Source organism: Petaurus breviceps, unplaced genomic scaffold (assembly GCF_028583685.1).
Source record: "Petaurus breviceps papuanus isolate PSGF00001 unplaced genomic scaffold, PetGlider_PUasm1.0 174, whole genome shotgun sequence".
NCBI lineage: Eukaryota > Metazoa > Chordata > Mammalia > Diprotodontia > Petauridae > Petaurus > Petaurus breviceps.
In genome coordinates, this window is record NW_027185761.1 from 63,343,309 (window position 1) to 63,358,269 (window position 14,961).

The window sequence follows — 14,961 nt, forward strand, 5'->3', positions numbered from 1 at the left end:
GTGACATTTGAACGTAGGACTTCCTGCATCTAAGCCCATCACTCTAGCTACCAGGCCATCTTTTGTTTATGAGCCAAGTACCAGGTTGGTTTCTGGTGATACAAATGCTAAGAATGAAACAGTTCCCATTTTATATTCTAACAGCTTTGTTGCAATGGAATTTCCTTCCCCACCTCCACAGCTCATCTCCCCGTACTTTCACATCACGTGGGTCACTCCCTGTCTTGAGGCCCCCTGCTAGACTAGCTTCTCTTCTATTTTTCTTCTTCCCCTTGGCATCCCCCACAGCACCTGCCCCACCCACAGGGGCTGTATCTATGGACGGGAGGGACGAATGGCCAGGGAAGCACTCACCACCAGGTTGCCAATGACCATCACAAGGAGGAAGACAAGCAGGCACAAGGACTGGCCAGACACCTCCATGCAGTCCCACATGGTCTCTATCCACTCTCCACAGAGAATGCGGAAGATGATGAGGAAGGCGTGGAAGAAGTCCATCATGTGCCAGCGAGGCAGCAGGCCTGAGCTGCTGATACGATGCCTCTCCTCTGAGTAGTTCTTCCCGAACAGCTGCATGCCCACCACGGCGAAGATGAAGACGATGATGGCCAGCACCAGAGTCAGGTTGCCCAGCGCCCCCACCGAGTTGCCAATGATCTTGATGAGGGTGTTCAGGGTAGGCCAGGACTTGGCCAGTTTGAAGACTCTCAGCTGGGAACAGAAGGTGGAAAAGACAATGGATTTAGGATCTGGAACCATCTGGGCCAGCCCCTTCACTTTACAAAGGAGGAAACTGAGGCAGAGGGGGCATGATCTGCCCCAATTCCTACAGGTAGCAAAGGGCACAGCTGGGATCTGAACTGGGTCCTGACTCTGGACCTAGTCTGGAGAGCTCCCAGGAAGGCATGGAAAGCTGGGGGAGGAGGGACCTTACCAGGCGGAAGGAGCGCAGCACAGACAGGTTCCCCATACGGGACAGGCCCAACTCCATGAGGCTCAGAATGACAATGATGCTGTCGAAGATGTTCCAGCCCTGCTGGAAGTAGTAGTAGGGGTCCAGGGCGATGATCTTGAAGGTCATTTCTGCCGTGAAGATGCCAGTGAACACCTGGGGTGGGAGGGGAAGTGTGACCTCCAGGGCCCCAGAGAGGACAGCCAGTGCCCCGGCCACTGAGCAGCACTGCCCACTGCCCAAAGGGCGTCTTCCACTCCTCTCTCCACCCCCTGTCTTGTCCAGTCCTCCCAGCAGCCCTGGGGGTGGACAACAAGAGAGGGAGGATGGGGAAGCCTTGGCAAAGGGGAGGCCAGACAGAAGCGGGGGCCCTTGTCCAGACCACGAAAAAGGAAGTTGGAGACAAAGCTGGGGGCTGAGGCTCCAGGTTTGGCCCCTCCCCAGCTCCTCCCTTCAATCCAATTCAAACCAACAAACTTCTGTTAGGGACCTACTATATGCCAGGAGTGGTGCTAGGCACTGGGGAGACAAAGGCAGCGTCTGCCCTCAGGGAGCTTACATTCCATTGGGTGGGGGCAATGTGGAAATATGTACACAGGTGAGTAAATTCAAGATATAGATGAAGTGAGAGAGGCAGGCACTGTGGAAGAAAGTTAGCTTCAGGATGACCCACCTAGGACACTGGCTGGGTGACCCTGGGCAAGTTACTTAGCCCCTGCCTGCCTCAGTCTCCTCATCTGTAAAATGGGGATAACAGCCCCTACCTCCCAGAGATTCTGTGAGGAGCAAATGAGATGTTTGTAAAGCACCTTGCAAACCTTAAAAACACCAGATGAATGCTAGTAATTATTATTATCATTATTCCTTACACTAATAAAGTCATCGGTTTAGTGTCTAGATGAAGTAATTGAATGGTGGTGGTGGGGAATGGCAGGGGCATCAGCATCCTAAAGGGTAGAGAAGAAGGGAGAGCCTTCTGGGCACAGGGGCCTCATCCTCAGCCTCTGGGTGGCAGAGGCCCCACTGCCCAGCCCTGCTTCCTCTTCTGTGGTGCTGGTGGAGAGGACACTGTCCAGGTGGCTGTAGCAATCTAATGATCCTCAGACCCTGGACCTTGCTGGGTCTCACTTTCCTCATCTTTGAAATGAAGGGTCTGGGCTAGATTGTAGATTTTAAGCCATGATGTCATTGAAGAGACTCAATTTAAAGCTGAAAGGACGACCCCCTCATTTGGAGCAGAGAACTTGTGACTTGTCCAAGGTCACATTAAGTGGGAGGGGGAGGACTTGAATGCTGGTCCATTGATGCCAAATTCTGTAATTTCCCCCTGCACCACAAGGTCATCTCATCCAATGCTCCTGTTTTACAGATGAGGAGACTGAGCTCCAGACCAGGGAAGTGACTGGTGTAGACTCCAGAGGTAGTAACCGGCCAAACCTCAGCCTGAATCCAGGTCCTCTAAGACCAGATTTGAGGCTTCCTCCCCTTCGTCCCTCACCCCTGTGATCCCGTCAGCCCCAAACCTACAACCTTCCTTTTGCCCATCCATCCTGGGCCTAGCTGCTGAGGGCAAAGGGGAAACAACCAGTGGATGCCCCCGCTTCCCGGAGAATATGAAGTTACCCAGGGCCTCCTAGTTACTGTCTAAGGCCTGCCTGGCTGAGGTCAGAGGGACTCACTGCCTGGGCCCCCACTCCTGAAGGAGCTGGAGTCTGCCTGGGGGGAGAGTCAGGAGGGGAAAGCCACTCCTAACAACTGACAAAGCCTTAGAGGGCTGAAATGAATAGGATGAATGCTTAAGAATGAAATGCACAGATGTGTAGGAGGATTATTATCCGTCAGAGCAATAAAGAAATAATCATTAATAACTGGGAAGCCGCCAGAGGGCTCGTGCTAACAGAGTGCAGCGCCCATGGCCCCCGGCCACAGCTGTCACTCTGCGTGACTGAAATCTCTGGTGAAGGTAACACGCAGTTCTGCAGAAGAAACATTCTCAAGCTCTCCCTGGCCGGAAGCTCTCCCTTTCCAGTCCCATTACACAACACGGCTACGCAAGGACAGCAGACCCTCATCTTTCTCCCACACCATCGTCTCAGGGAAGTCCCTGTGGGTCAGAAGCCTCAAGCCCCTTGCTTGTACCTGTCCTGAACTGTGCCACATCCAGGGCCCATCTCCCAGGGCTGTGCCTTTGCATGAGGGGCCCCCTTCATCCTGGGAATATACCTCCCCCCTGCCTCTTCCCATGCCTGGCTTGCTTCAAGGCCAGTGGTCACCTCTGGCAATGAGTCCTTTCCTGGGCCTCACAGTAATTCCTTACTGTATACATGCCATCTCTTCTGGTAGAGTGCTAACTTCCTGAGGAAGGCACTGTTTAATTTTTTTTTGGGGGGGGGATGAGTCTTCCCAGCCTGTAATAGTGTTTGGCACATAACAGTCCTTAATAAATTTATTGATGCTGTTCCCTTTCCTATCAGTAGACTGGGGGCTCCCTGCAGGCAGTCTTTAACTCCTTTTTTTCCCTTTGTATCCCCAGCCCCGAGTCTAGTCCCTGGCCAATAAGAGGGGATTCAGAAATGTTGCATTGGATGGCCCCCAAAGGACCAGGCAGTCTAGAAGCCAGAAGTTATGGATGGAGGGTGAAGCCCCTGGGAAGGCTCTGCAGCTGCAAAGGGTGCTGGGAACATGTCTCAGAGAGCCCAGCAATCAACAAGAATAAAGATGAAACAGGGGGGTTTCAAGATTCCATAACCCAATTCTGTCTGAACCCTAGAGGACAGATTGAGGGCAGCTGGCAGCCCTGATGGAACTCCACTGAAGGGTGAGTCAGGGGGAGGAATCCTGGGTGAGTCAATCACCCCAGAAGTCCTCCTTCACTGAGGGCCTGCTGGGTGCCCAGCCCTGTGCTAAGGACACCCCTGCTCCCAGCGAATGCCAGTGATTCTCAGATTATCTGGACCCATGCTGTTGGGAGGAGGGGGCCGAGGAAGTGACCTCATTTGAACCAGTGGGGGCTGCTCTGAACTCCCTGGGGAATGACAAGGGAAGATCACCAGGCTGGTGTCCTCCCTCCCTGCTCCAGCCCATCCCCCCAAACAAATGCCCGCTCCACATTCATGTCTTTGTTCACGGTGGCTGGCCTGCCTCCAAGGCCACCCTTTAGTTCTCCACACTCATTCTAATTGTCCCAAGGGAGCCTCCTGACATCTTCAGCTCATACCAACTGCCCCACCTCTGACCACCCACAATCCCACCCTTCCTGGCTTGTTCCTTGATTGTTCCAAAGAGAGGAGTCATCTCTCCAACCAGACTGGGAACTTCCTGAGGACAGGATCTGTGTCTCCTCTTCCTACCCTCCCCCTCAGAATGGAGCCAAGACCAGGCAGGGCTGAGCACTATTCCACTTTGGGAGACTTCTGATTTTTAGGGACAAATGAAGGAGTGAGAAAGCATTAGTTACTGCTCCTTATGTGCCAGTCCCTGTGCTAAGAACTGGGGTACAAATACATACAAGCTAGAGTCCCTTCCCTCAGGCAGTTTACATTCTTCTGGGTAGGACATAAAGTGCAGTTAGAAAGCAGGGGAGGGGTGTTGGGTATGTGACACATGTCTGGGAATGTTCTGGAGGCCCTGGTTCAGAGCCCCAGCTCCAGGGCAGAGTTCATGACCCACTGGGAGGCAGATGTGGAGGAAGAGCTGGGCACAGGTAGTGGGGCTTGGGAAAGCCTGGAAAGTTTTTCTCCTGTGTCCAGTCTAACCTGACCCCTCAGTGACTTCCTTCCAGGTCTCTCAGCTCTGCTCTCTGGGGCCAAGTGGAGCAGAGCTCATTCCTCTTTCACATGACTTGAAGAAAGTCAGTATGCCCATTCTAACAGTCTCTTCTACAATCAATCAGTCAATCAAGAATCCATGAAGTGCCTACTAAGTACCAGGTACTATGCTAAGCTCTGGGATGGCCAGAAAGCAAGCTCTGCCCTCAGGAGGCTCACGTTCTAGAAGGAGGCAACATGCAAGGAGCCGTGGACCTGCAGGTAACAGACTGCAGATGTGGTGGGCAATCTCGCAAAGAGTGCCTCAGGAGCACTGCAGAGGCCTCCTGCAGGCAGTAGGGTTTGAACTGAGTTTTGAAAGAGGCTGGGAAAGCAAGGTGAAGATGAGAACGGAGAACATTCCAGGAATAGGAGATAGATAGTGAAAGAGCAGGAGCGTTATATATACTGAGTGTCAGAAGGCCAGTGTGGCAGGGAGAAGGGAGGGGCCACCAATGTCAAACAGAGGACTTTACATTTGATGATGGAGGCCATCGGGAGCCACTGGAGTTTATTGAGTAGGGGGCTAGCAGTCACTTTGCTGACTGAGTGGAGGATTTATTGGAGTGGGGAGAGACTTGAGACAGGCAGATTACCCCCCCCCCCCAAAGCAGGCTATTATAATAGTCCAGGTGGGAGGTGATGAGGGTCTGCACCAGGGGCTGGAAAGTGTTAGAGGAGAGAAGGGGCCATTTCTGAGAAGTGTTGTGAAGAAACAAGACTTGCCAACATATTGGATGTGGGGGCTGAGAGAGTGAGGAGCCAAGGATGGCACCTAGGTTATAGTTCTGGTGATTAGAAGGAGGGTGGAGCCATGACATATAAGGTCATTCTGAAGAGGGGAGGGTTTGGGGGAAAATTGATTTCTGTTCTATAAGCTACACAGTCATTGTATGGCCTCACCTTGGAGGCCCTCACCACCCACCTCATCCTTTTCTGTACATTCTCCACCTTGTCAGCATCCTTCCTAAAATATGGTACCAGATCTGAACACAATCCCCCAGGTATCATCTGCCAAGGGCACCGAATGGTAGCTGGCACTCTAATCTCTCTTGTTCTGGACATTATGCCTCAGGTGCATACAAGAGGCTGAAGACAAATGCTGCCTAGGCTGGCATTGCTTATAGTGGCTTCCATGTCTCACTGCTGGCTCACTGAAAGCTTGTCCTTGTCTCTTTCCTATCAACTACTGTCTGCCCACCCCCACCCCCTGCCTTCCCTCCTCTATGAACTTGATTTTTTGACCCCAGAGGTAAAACTTTACATTGATTTTTATCAGATTTGATGCACGTAGACACAGCTCATTGTTCTAGCTTGCTAAGAGCTTTTTGGTCTGATATATCATTCCATGAGTTACCTCTCTGTCCTAACTTAGCTGTCTGCAAATTTGACAGGTGGGTCAAGGCACTGATAAAAAAAATGAGTTGAACAGCCTAAGGTCAAAGAGAGATCCTTGAAGCACTCCCTTAGAGACTTTCTTCTGGATTTATATCAACCCATTAATGACTTTGGATCCAGCTATATAATCCTTTCTGAATTTGCCTAGCTGGATTAGTATTATGCCCTGGATTATCATTCACTGCTAAGCCACTGATAACTGAAAGTAGATTCTCATTGAACCTGCCCATCTCCATCTTGTGTACCAGGGTGGCATGAGAACTCTGCTGTTAAATGTTTGGCTAAAATGGACGGCTCCCATGCACAAAAATCAACTAGAACTTTCTGCTTGCTATGGACAGTCTCCAAAGCCAGGCTGCTCCCAATGAAAAGAGAGTTTGCCAGAAGAATAACAAGTGGCCAAGGTGATGTAATCATTGAGGACAAGTCTGGACTTTCCTGCTCTTAGAAAATGCTTTGCCTAAAGTGTTTCCAAGTCACTTTGGTTCTTTTTTTTTATTCCATTTGGTCTCCTCCATGCCAACCCCTTGACCTTTGGGTTCAAATGAGCAATCACCTCAAAGTACAAGAAGGTACAATCTGCTCACAACTGCCACAACCCAACAGCAACCAATGCAACCCAATCCATTCTAATTCAATCCCAATTTAACCCAGTTACATCCTAACACAGTCCAACTGCCACCCAACCACACTGAAACAGTCTAAACACATGCCAACACAATTACCACATAAGAGATCAAATGAGTTAACATGTAAAGTGCTTGGCAAACCTTAAGCCATTATGTAAATGGAAGCAATTATTAGCTAATATTAAGCCAGTCATATCCCAATCCAACACTACAACCCAATCGTGATTCAAAGTCCAACTATATGCCAACGCGATTAACATGTAACTGAATCACATACCAACAGAACCCAACTGCAACCTACCCAAACCCAATGCTACCCAACACTACATTGCAACTGATCCTAGCCTAGTACCAACAAAATAATTCAATCTAACTTTATCCCAACCCAACACAAATGTGACCAACCCACTATATAAACTCAAGAACACTTTAATAATGTCCAATGGCATGCAACACAATTACAAGACAACCCGATTCAGCAACAACCTAATCCTCACCAGTGGTCACCCGGCCACAATGTAACAAAGTCCCATTTAATGGTAACAGAATCATAATCCAACCCATCACAGACCAAAGTAACAGAAAACCAACCACATTGCAACAAAGTTCAGTCATATGCCAATACAGTCACAACATGCTCTAATAGCAAGTCCTGCACAGCACAACATAAACACAATCACACATGTGATCGCAACACCATTGCAGCCTAACCATGACCCAACACAGCTGTGACCCCTTCTGTCCACCACCCACCCTCAACACAACCACTACAACCCAAATCTGATTCAAATGTAGCGAATGGCCTTCCGGGGAACTACCCCCGCAGAACAACCACCACGTTCTCTTGCTTTGAAAGCCTCCTGCCAACTTTCATGAACCTTTTTTGTTGCCGTGTTCACTTAGAGGAGCAAAGTAAAGACACATAAATCCCCCAGAAGCAGGATCGTTTTGGTGACAGTTTAGGAATGAGTGTTGGGCACAGCTTGGCTCAGAGTCGATGGTTTTGCCAAGCAATAAATTGCTTCAGGAAGGTAAACCCTTCAGTTTGTGAGACCTGTCAGACGGTAGGGAACCTGCTATTTTTAGATGCTGGAGGATGCTGGGAATATCCAGCCCAAGGCTGCAGGTATAGCATGTGTTATGAACGATCTGGTGGAGCCCACACAGAAGCTGGTCGTCAGAGGACACCTGTCATGTTTTACTTCTGCAAACCTGAGCAGATAATGAAATCATTGCCAGGGCCTCGCTGTAATAGCCACACACCCTGACCTGTTTTAGTCTCCAGGGAGGCCTGAACCATTTCTGCTTTCAGTCCCTTCTCTTCCCGCATCACTCCATGTCCATTCCCAGGCCAGCGAAAAATTGTTTTGAAGGGGTAGAAATCGTTTGTTCCCAGAGAAGTAATGATCTGCCTAAGGCCCTGAAATGCACCACAGTCCATGTGGGACTAGAAGCTGGGTGTCTTGCCCCCTTAGAGGGGTATCATTGTGTAGTGGGTAGAGTTCTGGATCTTGATTTAGGAGACATGGGTTCACATCACACACACACACACACACACAGAGTAAACAGTGCCTGCCTACAGGTCCTGGAAATATCTCTGAGTGGTGTCCCCCCGCATGTTTGGACTCCCCACTAGACTAGCCAAGTCTCTGCTGAGACTGGGGGCCTGCTGGAGGCTTCCTATGTAGGAAGGCCTGAGGCCCTATGTAGAGCAGCTCCAGCTTCTCCCCCCAGACCAGGCGCTCCCCATTGCCACGTCTGGGTCTCTTCCTGCACTGACCCAATCAATCAACACTTATCCAGCTCCTATTGTGTGCCAGACACTACACTAAGTGCTGTGAGGTTTAGAATTGGAAGCAACGTTCCTGATACACAATAAGGAATCCTTATCAGACCCTTCTTACTGCTGAAGCTCCAGGCAGGGAGAGCCCGCCACCTCTGGGACATCCTGAAGGGTTAGTGAGCTTTTCTGAACATCAGGCCTAAATCTCCCTCTCTGCACTTCTGTCCAGCCCTCGTTCTACCCCCTAGCACCAAGCAAAATGAGTGGAACTCTTTGTCCCCTTGTGTGGTCATAGGGTCATTGCTTTAGAATCTACAGTCCTTTTACAGATGAGGAAACTGAGGCACAGGGGCACACAGCCGGTCAATATCTGAGGTCAGATCTGAACTTGGGTCTTCCTGATTCCGGGCTCCCTCTGCCCCATCACTGCAAGAGCTCTTGGCACCATGGCACTTGGCTGTCCTGAGAGGCTTTAGGGAATCCCTGAGGCTGGGCCCATATCTCCCCCCACCCCAGGACGGCTGTGCCCATGCCACGGGGACTCCCGGGCTCCCCATCTCTCTTACCAGGTTGCCAACCTGCAGCATCTCCTCGAAATCGGGTGTCATGTTGTAATGCTCGAGTGCCATGAACAGGGTGTTGAGCACAATGCAGATGGTGATGGTGAGGTCGGTGAAAGGGTCCATCACGACGAACTTGACCTTCTTCTTAATAGTCAGCCACAGGGGGCAGCACTCCCAGATCAGATAATTCTGAGCAAAGTGGTTCCAGCAGGGGGGACACTTCCGGTGCGACTCCTCCAGCTCTGGGGAGGAGAACTTGGCCATGGGGGGTGTGGGGACACCCAGGCCCCCAGGCATGAGCCCCCAGGAGAGCACAGAAAGATGGGGACAAGATGGCGAACTTGGAAAGGGCGGGCTTAGAGATTACTTAGTCCAACTCTAGCACTGTACAGGAGAGGAAACTGAGGCCCAGGGAAGGGAATCCACCTGCCCAAGGTCCCACACAGCAAGAGGCACAGCTGGCACTTGTCATGTGAATGAATTCTGCATGGCACATAGACCAGAAATGGCTTTGGAGTCCTAGGAGAGTTTCCCCGGGTCTCAGTTTCCTCATCTGGAGACCCCAGTAGCACCCACCTCCTAAGGCTGCTATAACAATGGGTACCTAGGGCTTGGGACACCTTTAAATCACTGTCTAAATGCCAGCTCCCACCATTTCTATCACTGGACCACTACTGTCTGCACTGGCTACCTCCCCCATTCACATGGTTTCTACACTGCTAACACTACTTAGATGGTGTCATTGGAAACAGGGTGGCCTCTGGGGAAAGGGTGCTGGACCTGGAGCCGCAGGGCCCGAGTTTGAATTCTAGTGCTGCCACTTAGGAGCTCCGTGACACTGGGCAATTCCCATTATTTCCCTGGGCCTCAGTTTCTTCACATGTGACATGGGGGTTGGGAGGTGGGCTAGATGGGCTGTAAGGTCACTTCTGGCTCCAATTTCATGGTCCTAGGAATCGCTCAAGTCCCTTCCCCTTCTGACTACCAGGGGAGGTGGAGGGACACACTTAATAATTTGGTTTTGTACAGAAATTAAGAGGTGAGTATGTGATGGAAATACTGAATCACACTGAATCAGCTCTGCCTTTTACCAGTTGTGTGACCTTGGGCAAGTCCCTACCCTTCTTGGGGACTCAGTTCTACCATCTGTAAAATGAGGGTGTTGGATCAGATGGCCTCTCAGGTGTCCCCTAGAGTCAAAGCCCCTTATTTCAGAGATGACATGATGAGGCCCAGGAAGCTGAAATTACTTGTCCAAGGACACATTGGATCATAAGGATCAGAGGTGGGATATGAACCCAGGTCCTAACTTCAGAACCAGGCCTTTGTACTACATTCCCAATGTGAGAAGGGGTAGAAGCTCCTACCCTGGGGAAGAAAGAAGCTCTCACCCCACCCACAGTGACTGATGTAGTGGTCTGGCCTCAATCAAGCCTTCATTATTTCTGGGCCCCCCAAGCCTGAGGTGAGGGGCTGACTGGCTGGGCCCAAAGGGCCTTGAGCCCCAGGGGTCAGGCTCCCACCCTCGTGACTGAGCCCAGGAAGTGCCTGGCTGGGGTGGAGCCTGAGGAAGGTCCATGGGAAGGGCCGGCTGGGCATGAGGGGTCCCAGGCCCTCAAACTGACCTTCCAGGGCGCTGGTGATGACGCTGACGGCGCTCAAGGCCCGCTGCCGCTCATGCGGCTCCTCAAAGTACTCCAGGGACAGGCGCTGGGGCATCAGCAGCTGCTTCTTACTGACTTCTTCCGACACTGAGGTCTGGGGAGGGCAACAGCCAACATGTATGTCAGGCTTTAAGGTCCGCAAAAAGCACGACAGAGAGTGGCTTACTGGATCCCCATAACACCCTGCAATGTAGCTGTTATCACTGTTCCCATATTAGAGCCAAGGAAACAAGGCTGAGAGACCTGAAGGGAGATTCGAACTCAAGCCTTCCTGTCTCCCAGCTGAATCCTCCCCACTGCACCATCTTCCTGCATGGACACTGGTCCAGAAACACTGACATCCTCTGGATTGACACCCCTGGCTGTGCCGCCCTGAGCAGGCCAGGTAAACTCTGCTGGGCCAGGCATCTGCCTGAGCTACAGATGAGTGGCTGATCTGTATAAGGGGATGGAGTTTCTACACCCAGAGTGTCTCATGCCAAGAATATCATGGTTCTGGATGGAAAAAGATTTGCAAAGCAGGTCTTAGACCTGACCAGCAGTGTGACCTGCTGTACCTCACTGCTGGGGTCAGGAATACCTGCTGGGACTACCCTAGGGAGATCTGCCGGCAGCCCTTAGGCTTGGGAGCAGTGGCCCCTGGAGAAGTCAGGGCCACTGTCCAGCCAACTGATGTTTCAGGGTGATTATAAACATGTGAATTTCAACACCCCACCCCAGACTTTGTGTTGTCTGCTCTCACAGAGTATTCCAGCCTGGCTACCCCAGCCAGACCCTTTCCCCAGTTACTGGGCAGCACTAGAGCTGGGGGACCTTGGAGGCCATCTGCCCCATTCTCTCCTTTTCAGAGAAGGGGCCTCTCTCTGGGGCTCCTCGACCTTCCCCATACCCTCCTCAGCCTCCCTAGCCCTTCTGCTCTTGCCTCCACTCCAGGGCCCTCCTGGGCCTTTGGAAAGCAGATGACTTCAAGGGAGCAAAAGGCCCTGCAGGCCCTGCCTTCTCCTGACCCTACTACCCTCTTGGGCAGCCTGTGTGCTTTCAGATGAGACACTAGTGTGTCTAGTTCATATTAAGTATCATAAGGAATGAATAATTCATACCACAAATGCAGAAACACCGTCTGTTCTAGACCTGAAGACTAGACGAGCAGAGTCAGTGCTTGAGGGAGGGGGATGCCTGCGGGCCCTTCTGAGGCCCCTTGAGTCCTACCCCATCTGCTCTGGGGCAGCACAAGGCCAGCCTCCCCACCTCCTCTCAGCCAGGCCCCTTCTCCCTGAGCCTCCCCTCTGCTCTGGGACAGCACAAGGCCAGCCTCCCCGCCTCCTCTCAGCCAGGCCCCTTCCCCCAGTCCTGCCTTGTCTCACGTCTCAGTCCCCATCACCTCTCTTCTAGGACACAGAGGATTTGTCTCCTCTGTTTTTCAGTCCCAGCAAAGATTCTGCCTTTTCCAGGAAGCCTTTCTGGGGCTCCACTGTTTCTAGTGCCTTCTCTCCACTGACCATTTCCAGTCTGTCCTGACTCCATCTTGCTTGTCCAAAGTTATTCCCATGCCATCCCCCCATGAGCTCCCTTTGGGCAGTGGCTGTTTTGTCATTTCAGTAGCCCCAGTGTGTAGTACAATGCCAGGCACATGTTAAAAGTTTGACAAATCTTTGTTGACTGATTGACTGAGGCCTGTCCAGGCTCCACTGACTTCTTGGGCCCTTGGAGGCACCTCAGACTCCCTACCCAAACCCACCTCTTCAAAACTGCTGTTTCCTCCTCTGTAACATGGGACCAAAGAAGGATTGAGGGAGGCCCAGAAGGGCCTTTGTTGTCGCTCAGTCATTTTCAATCGTACCCAACTCTCAGTGACCCTGTGTGGCAAAGATCCTGGAGTGATTTGCCATTTCCTTCTTCAGTTCATTTTACAGATGAGGAAACTGAGGCTAACAGGGACTTGCCCAGGTCATACAGCCCGGAGTGTCTGACGCCAGACTGGACTTGAGCCGTGGGCCTGCTTTCTATCTGCTGTGCCACCTGCTGACCCTTGGAGGGGCCTTGGGGATCATCACATCCTATCCCCCCCACCCCATTTTAAAGTTGGGGAAGCTGAAGTCCAGAGAACAGGAAACATTTGCCTGGGATGTCAGAGCCAGTCAAGGGCAGGCCAGGATCGGGACCTTGGCTGCTGAAGCCAGAGTTCTTCCCACCAACACGGCAGAATGTGAGTATTAGTAATGAAAATAAAAGCATTCTCAGAACACTTAAGTTTTCAAGGCGCGTTATGTGGCATCTCATTTGGATGAGTCAGGTCGCCCATCTGTCCCACCCCCCTCACCCCCCAGCCTCCTTTCTGCCAGCCATGCCTGGTAAACAAGTAGCACCCATGGGGGGCCAGGAAGAGGGATTGATCCAAAGTGAGGGGCCGTGTGGGAGATCCATTAACAAGTGGGACCAAAGGGTGATCGATGTGTGCCTGGGGAGCCACAGGGCTCCATCCTCAGCCCAAGCCACATTGTTATCAATGAGAGCCCAAAGCACAGAAGGCCAGCCCATCTGGCTGGGCAGGATATGGCCTGGGGAAAGCCACTAGGAAAGGAGTGACTGCCTCAGCATTTTCTGACAGGCTGCCCTGGGAAGCCGATCAGAGATGCCCCTCAGGCTCTACACTTACTCTGGACAAACTTGACCTGCTGGCCTGAATAATGTTCCTGTCAGCTCACTGTGTGGCCTCCTGTGGGTCACTTACCCTCTCTGGGCCCCAAGCTCCTCATCTGTAAAGTGGGGGGACTGACCTGTCAGCTCTCCAAGGTCCCTCCCCCCTCCAGTCCCCTAAGAATCCACAACCAGAAGGCTTTAATGGATTACAAGTGCAGGATGAGCCAGCCAGGGCACCAGTGAAATGTGATGTTGGGCGGCCTCTGGATAAGGGGCACATCCAGGACAGGGGTGGCAAAGGGCATGGCATGCTTTTCAGACTCCATCAGGGCACACCTGAAACGCTGCTGTGCTTGGTCCTGGCTCCTGGCTTACGAGGCACTTGGATAATATGCCAGAGGACGGACATGGGAGGGAGAGGGGTCAGTGCTTTAGGAGGACCCACTGAAGCTGCTTAGCCTGGAAGAGAAGGCTTGTCTGTGTCATGGACCCTCTAGCCCCACCCCCTTAGTGGTCGGATGGAGTGGATGGCGAGCCCCTTCTTCCAACCAGGGTTTAAAATGCATGGAAGAAAATACATAGGACTTCACAGGAAATCAATCATGTTGAAACTCAGTGTGAACTCCTCAGGATAATGGCTTAAAATGCATCAGATAAAAAGCATGGAATCATGAAGGAAACCAATTCCATTGGAATGAAGTTTCAAAGTAGTCAAACAAACCAGAATCCATGGACCCCCCGGTTTAAGAGCCCTTGACTATGGAGGCCACATGGGCTGCCATATTTAAGCATCTGAATGGTTCTCTTCTGCAAGAAGGGCTAGACCCCCCCATTGGCCTCCAAGAGGAGGAGCAGGACCAGGGGGTACAAGTTCCAGAGATGCTGACTGGAGTTTGTTCTCATAGCATTTTAGATTTTAAAGGTGGGAGCTTGGGGGTCATTTAGTTTATTTGCCTCATTTTACAGAGGGGGAAACGGAGGCCCAGAGAACAGAAGGTCTAAAGAAGGTACAGGATCTTTGCTTGGGGTGGATGGGATGATGGCAACAGACAAAAGGGCCGCCCAGTTCTTACTTTGTATTTTCTCCACTACGGGGAATGGTTTTTAGACTGGAGATGCCAACAGAAGTGAGCAGGAGGGAGCTGATCCCCAAGATCAGGAAGGAGACAGGGAACAAGCATTTCACTGCCCTGGATAAACTCAAGTTCTCAGGCCCAGAAGATGTGCCAGGGGCCTCTGAAAGACTGTGGACAGTAGGTGAGATAGCGAAAGAGTGGAGAGAGGCAAGAGAGCAAAGGAAGAGAACCAAGCCTTTACTGTAAAGTGAGGTCAGTGAGTGGGCAGAAAGATCCTGGAAGGAGTTATTAAGGAGATGGGTGACAAACACCCAGAGAGGAAAGCAACGACTCCCAAATCACTCTATGGCTTCATCACAAGCCGAGTGTGATGCAGACTCTGTGATGGTTGTTGTTGAGCTGTTTTTCAGTCATGGGGGACCCTCCATGGCCCCATTTGGAGTTTTCTTG

At 51.6% G+C, this 14,961-nt stretch overlaps 1 protein-coding gene across 1 annotated transcript in view; it reads right to left on the reverse strand.

The window, feature by feature from the left end:
- The window catches only part of SCN5A (sodium voltage-gated channel alpha subunit 5), a 182,307-nt gene that overhangs the window by 68,629 nt on the left and 98,717 nt on the right, over positions 1 to 14,961 (reverse strand). Inside the window, exons 13-16 of the mRNA XM_069084320.1 lie at positions 10,757 to 10,889; positions 9,135 to 9,373; positions 935 to 1,108; positions 355 to 711 (exon numbers count right to left, since the gene is read on the reverse strand). Coding sequence (XP_068940421.1) covers positions 355 to 711; positions 935 to 1,108; positions 9,135 to 9,373; positions 10,757 to 10,889 — 903 coding nt within the window. The remainder of the gene's footprint in view (positions 1 to 354; positions 712 to 934; positions 1,109 to 9,134; positions 9,374 to 10,756; positions 10,890 to 14,961) is intronic.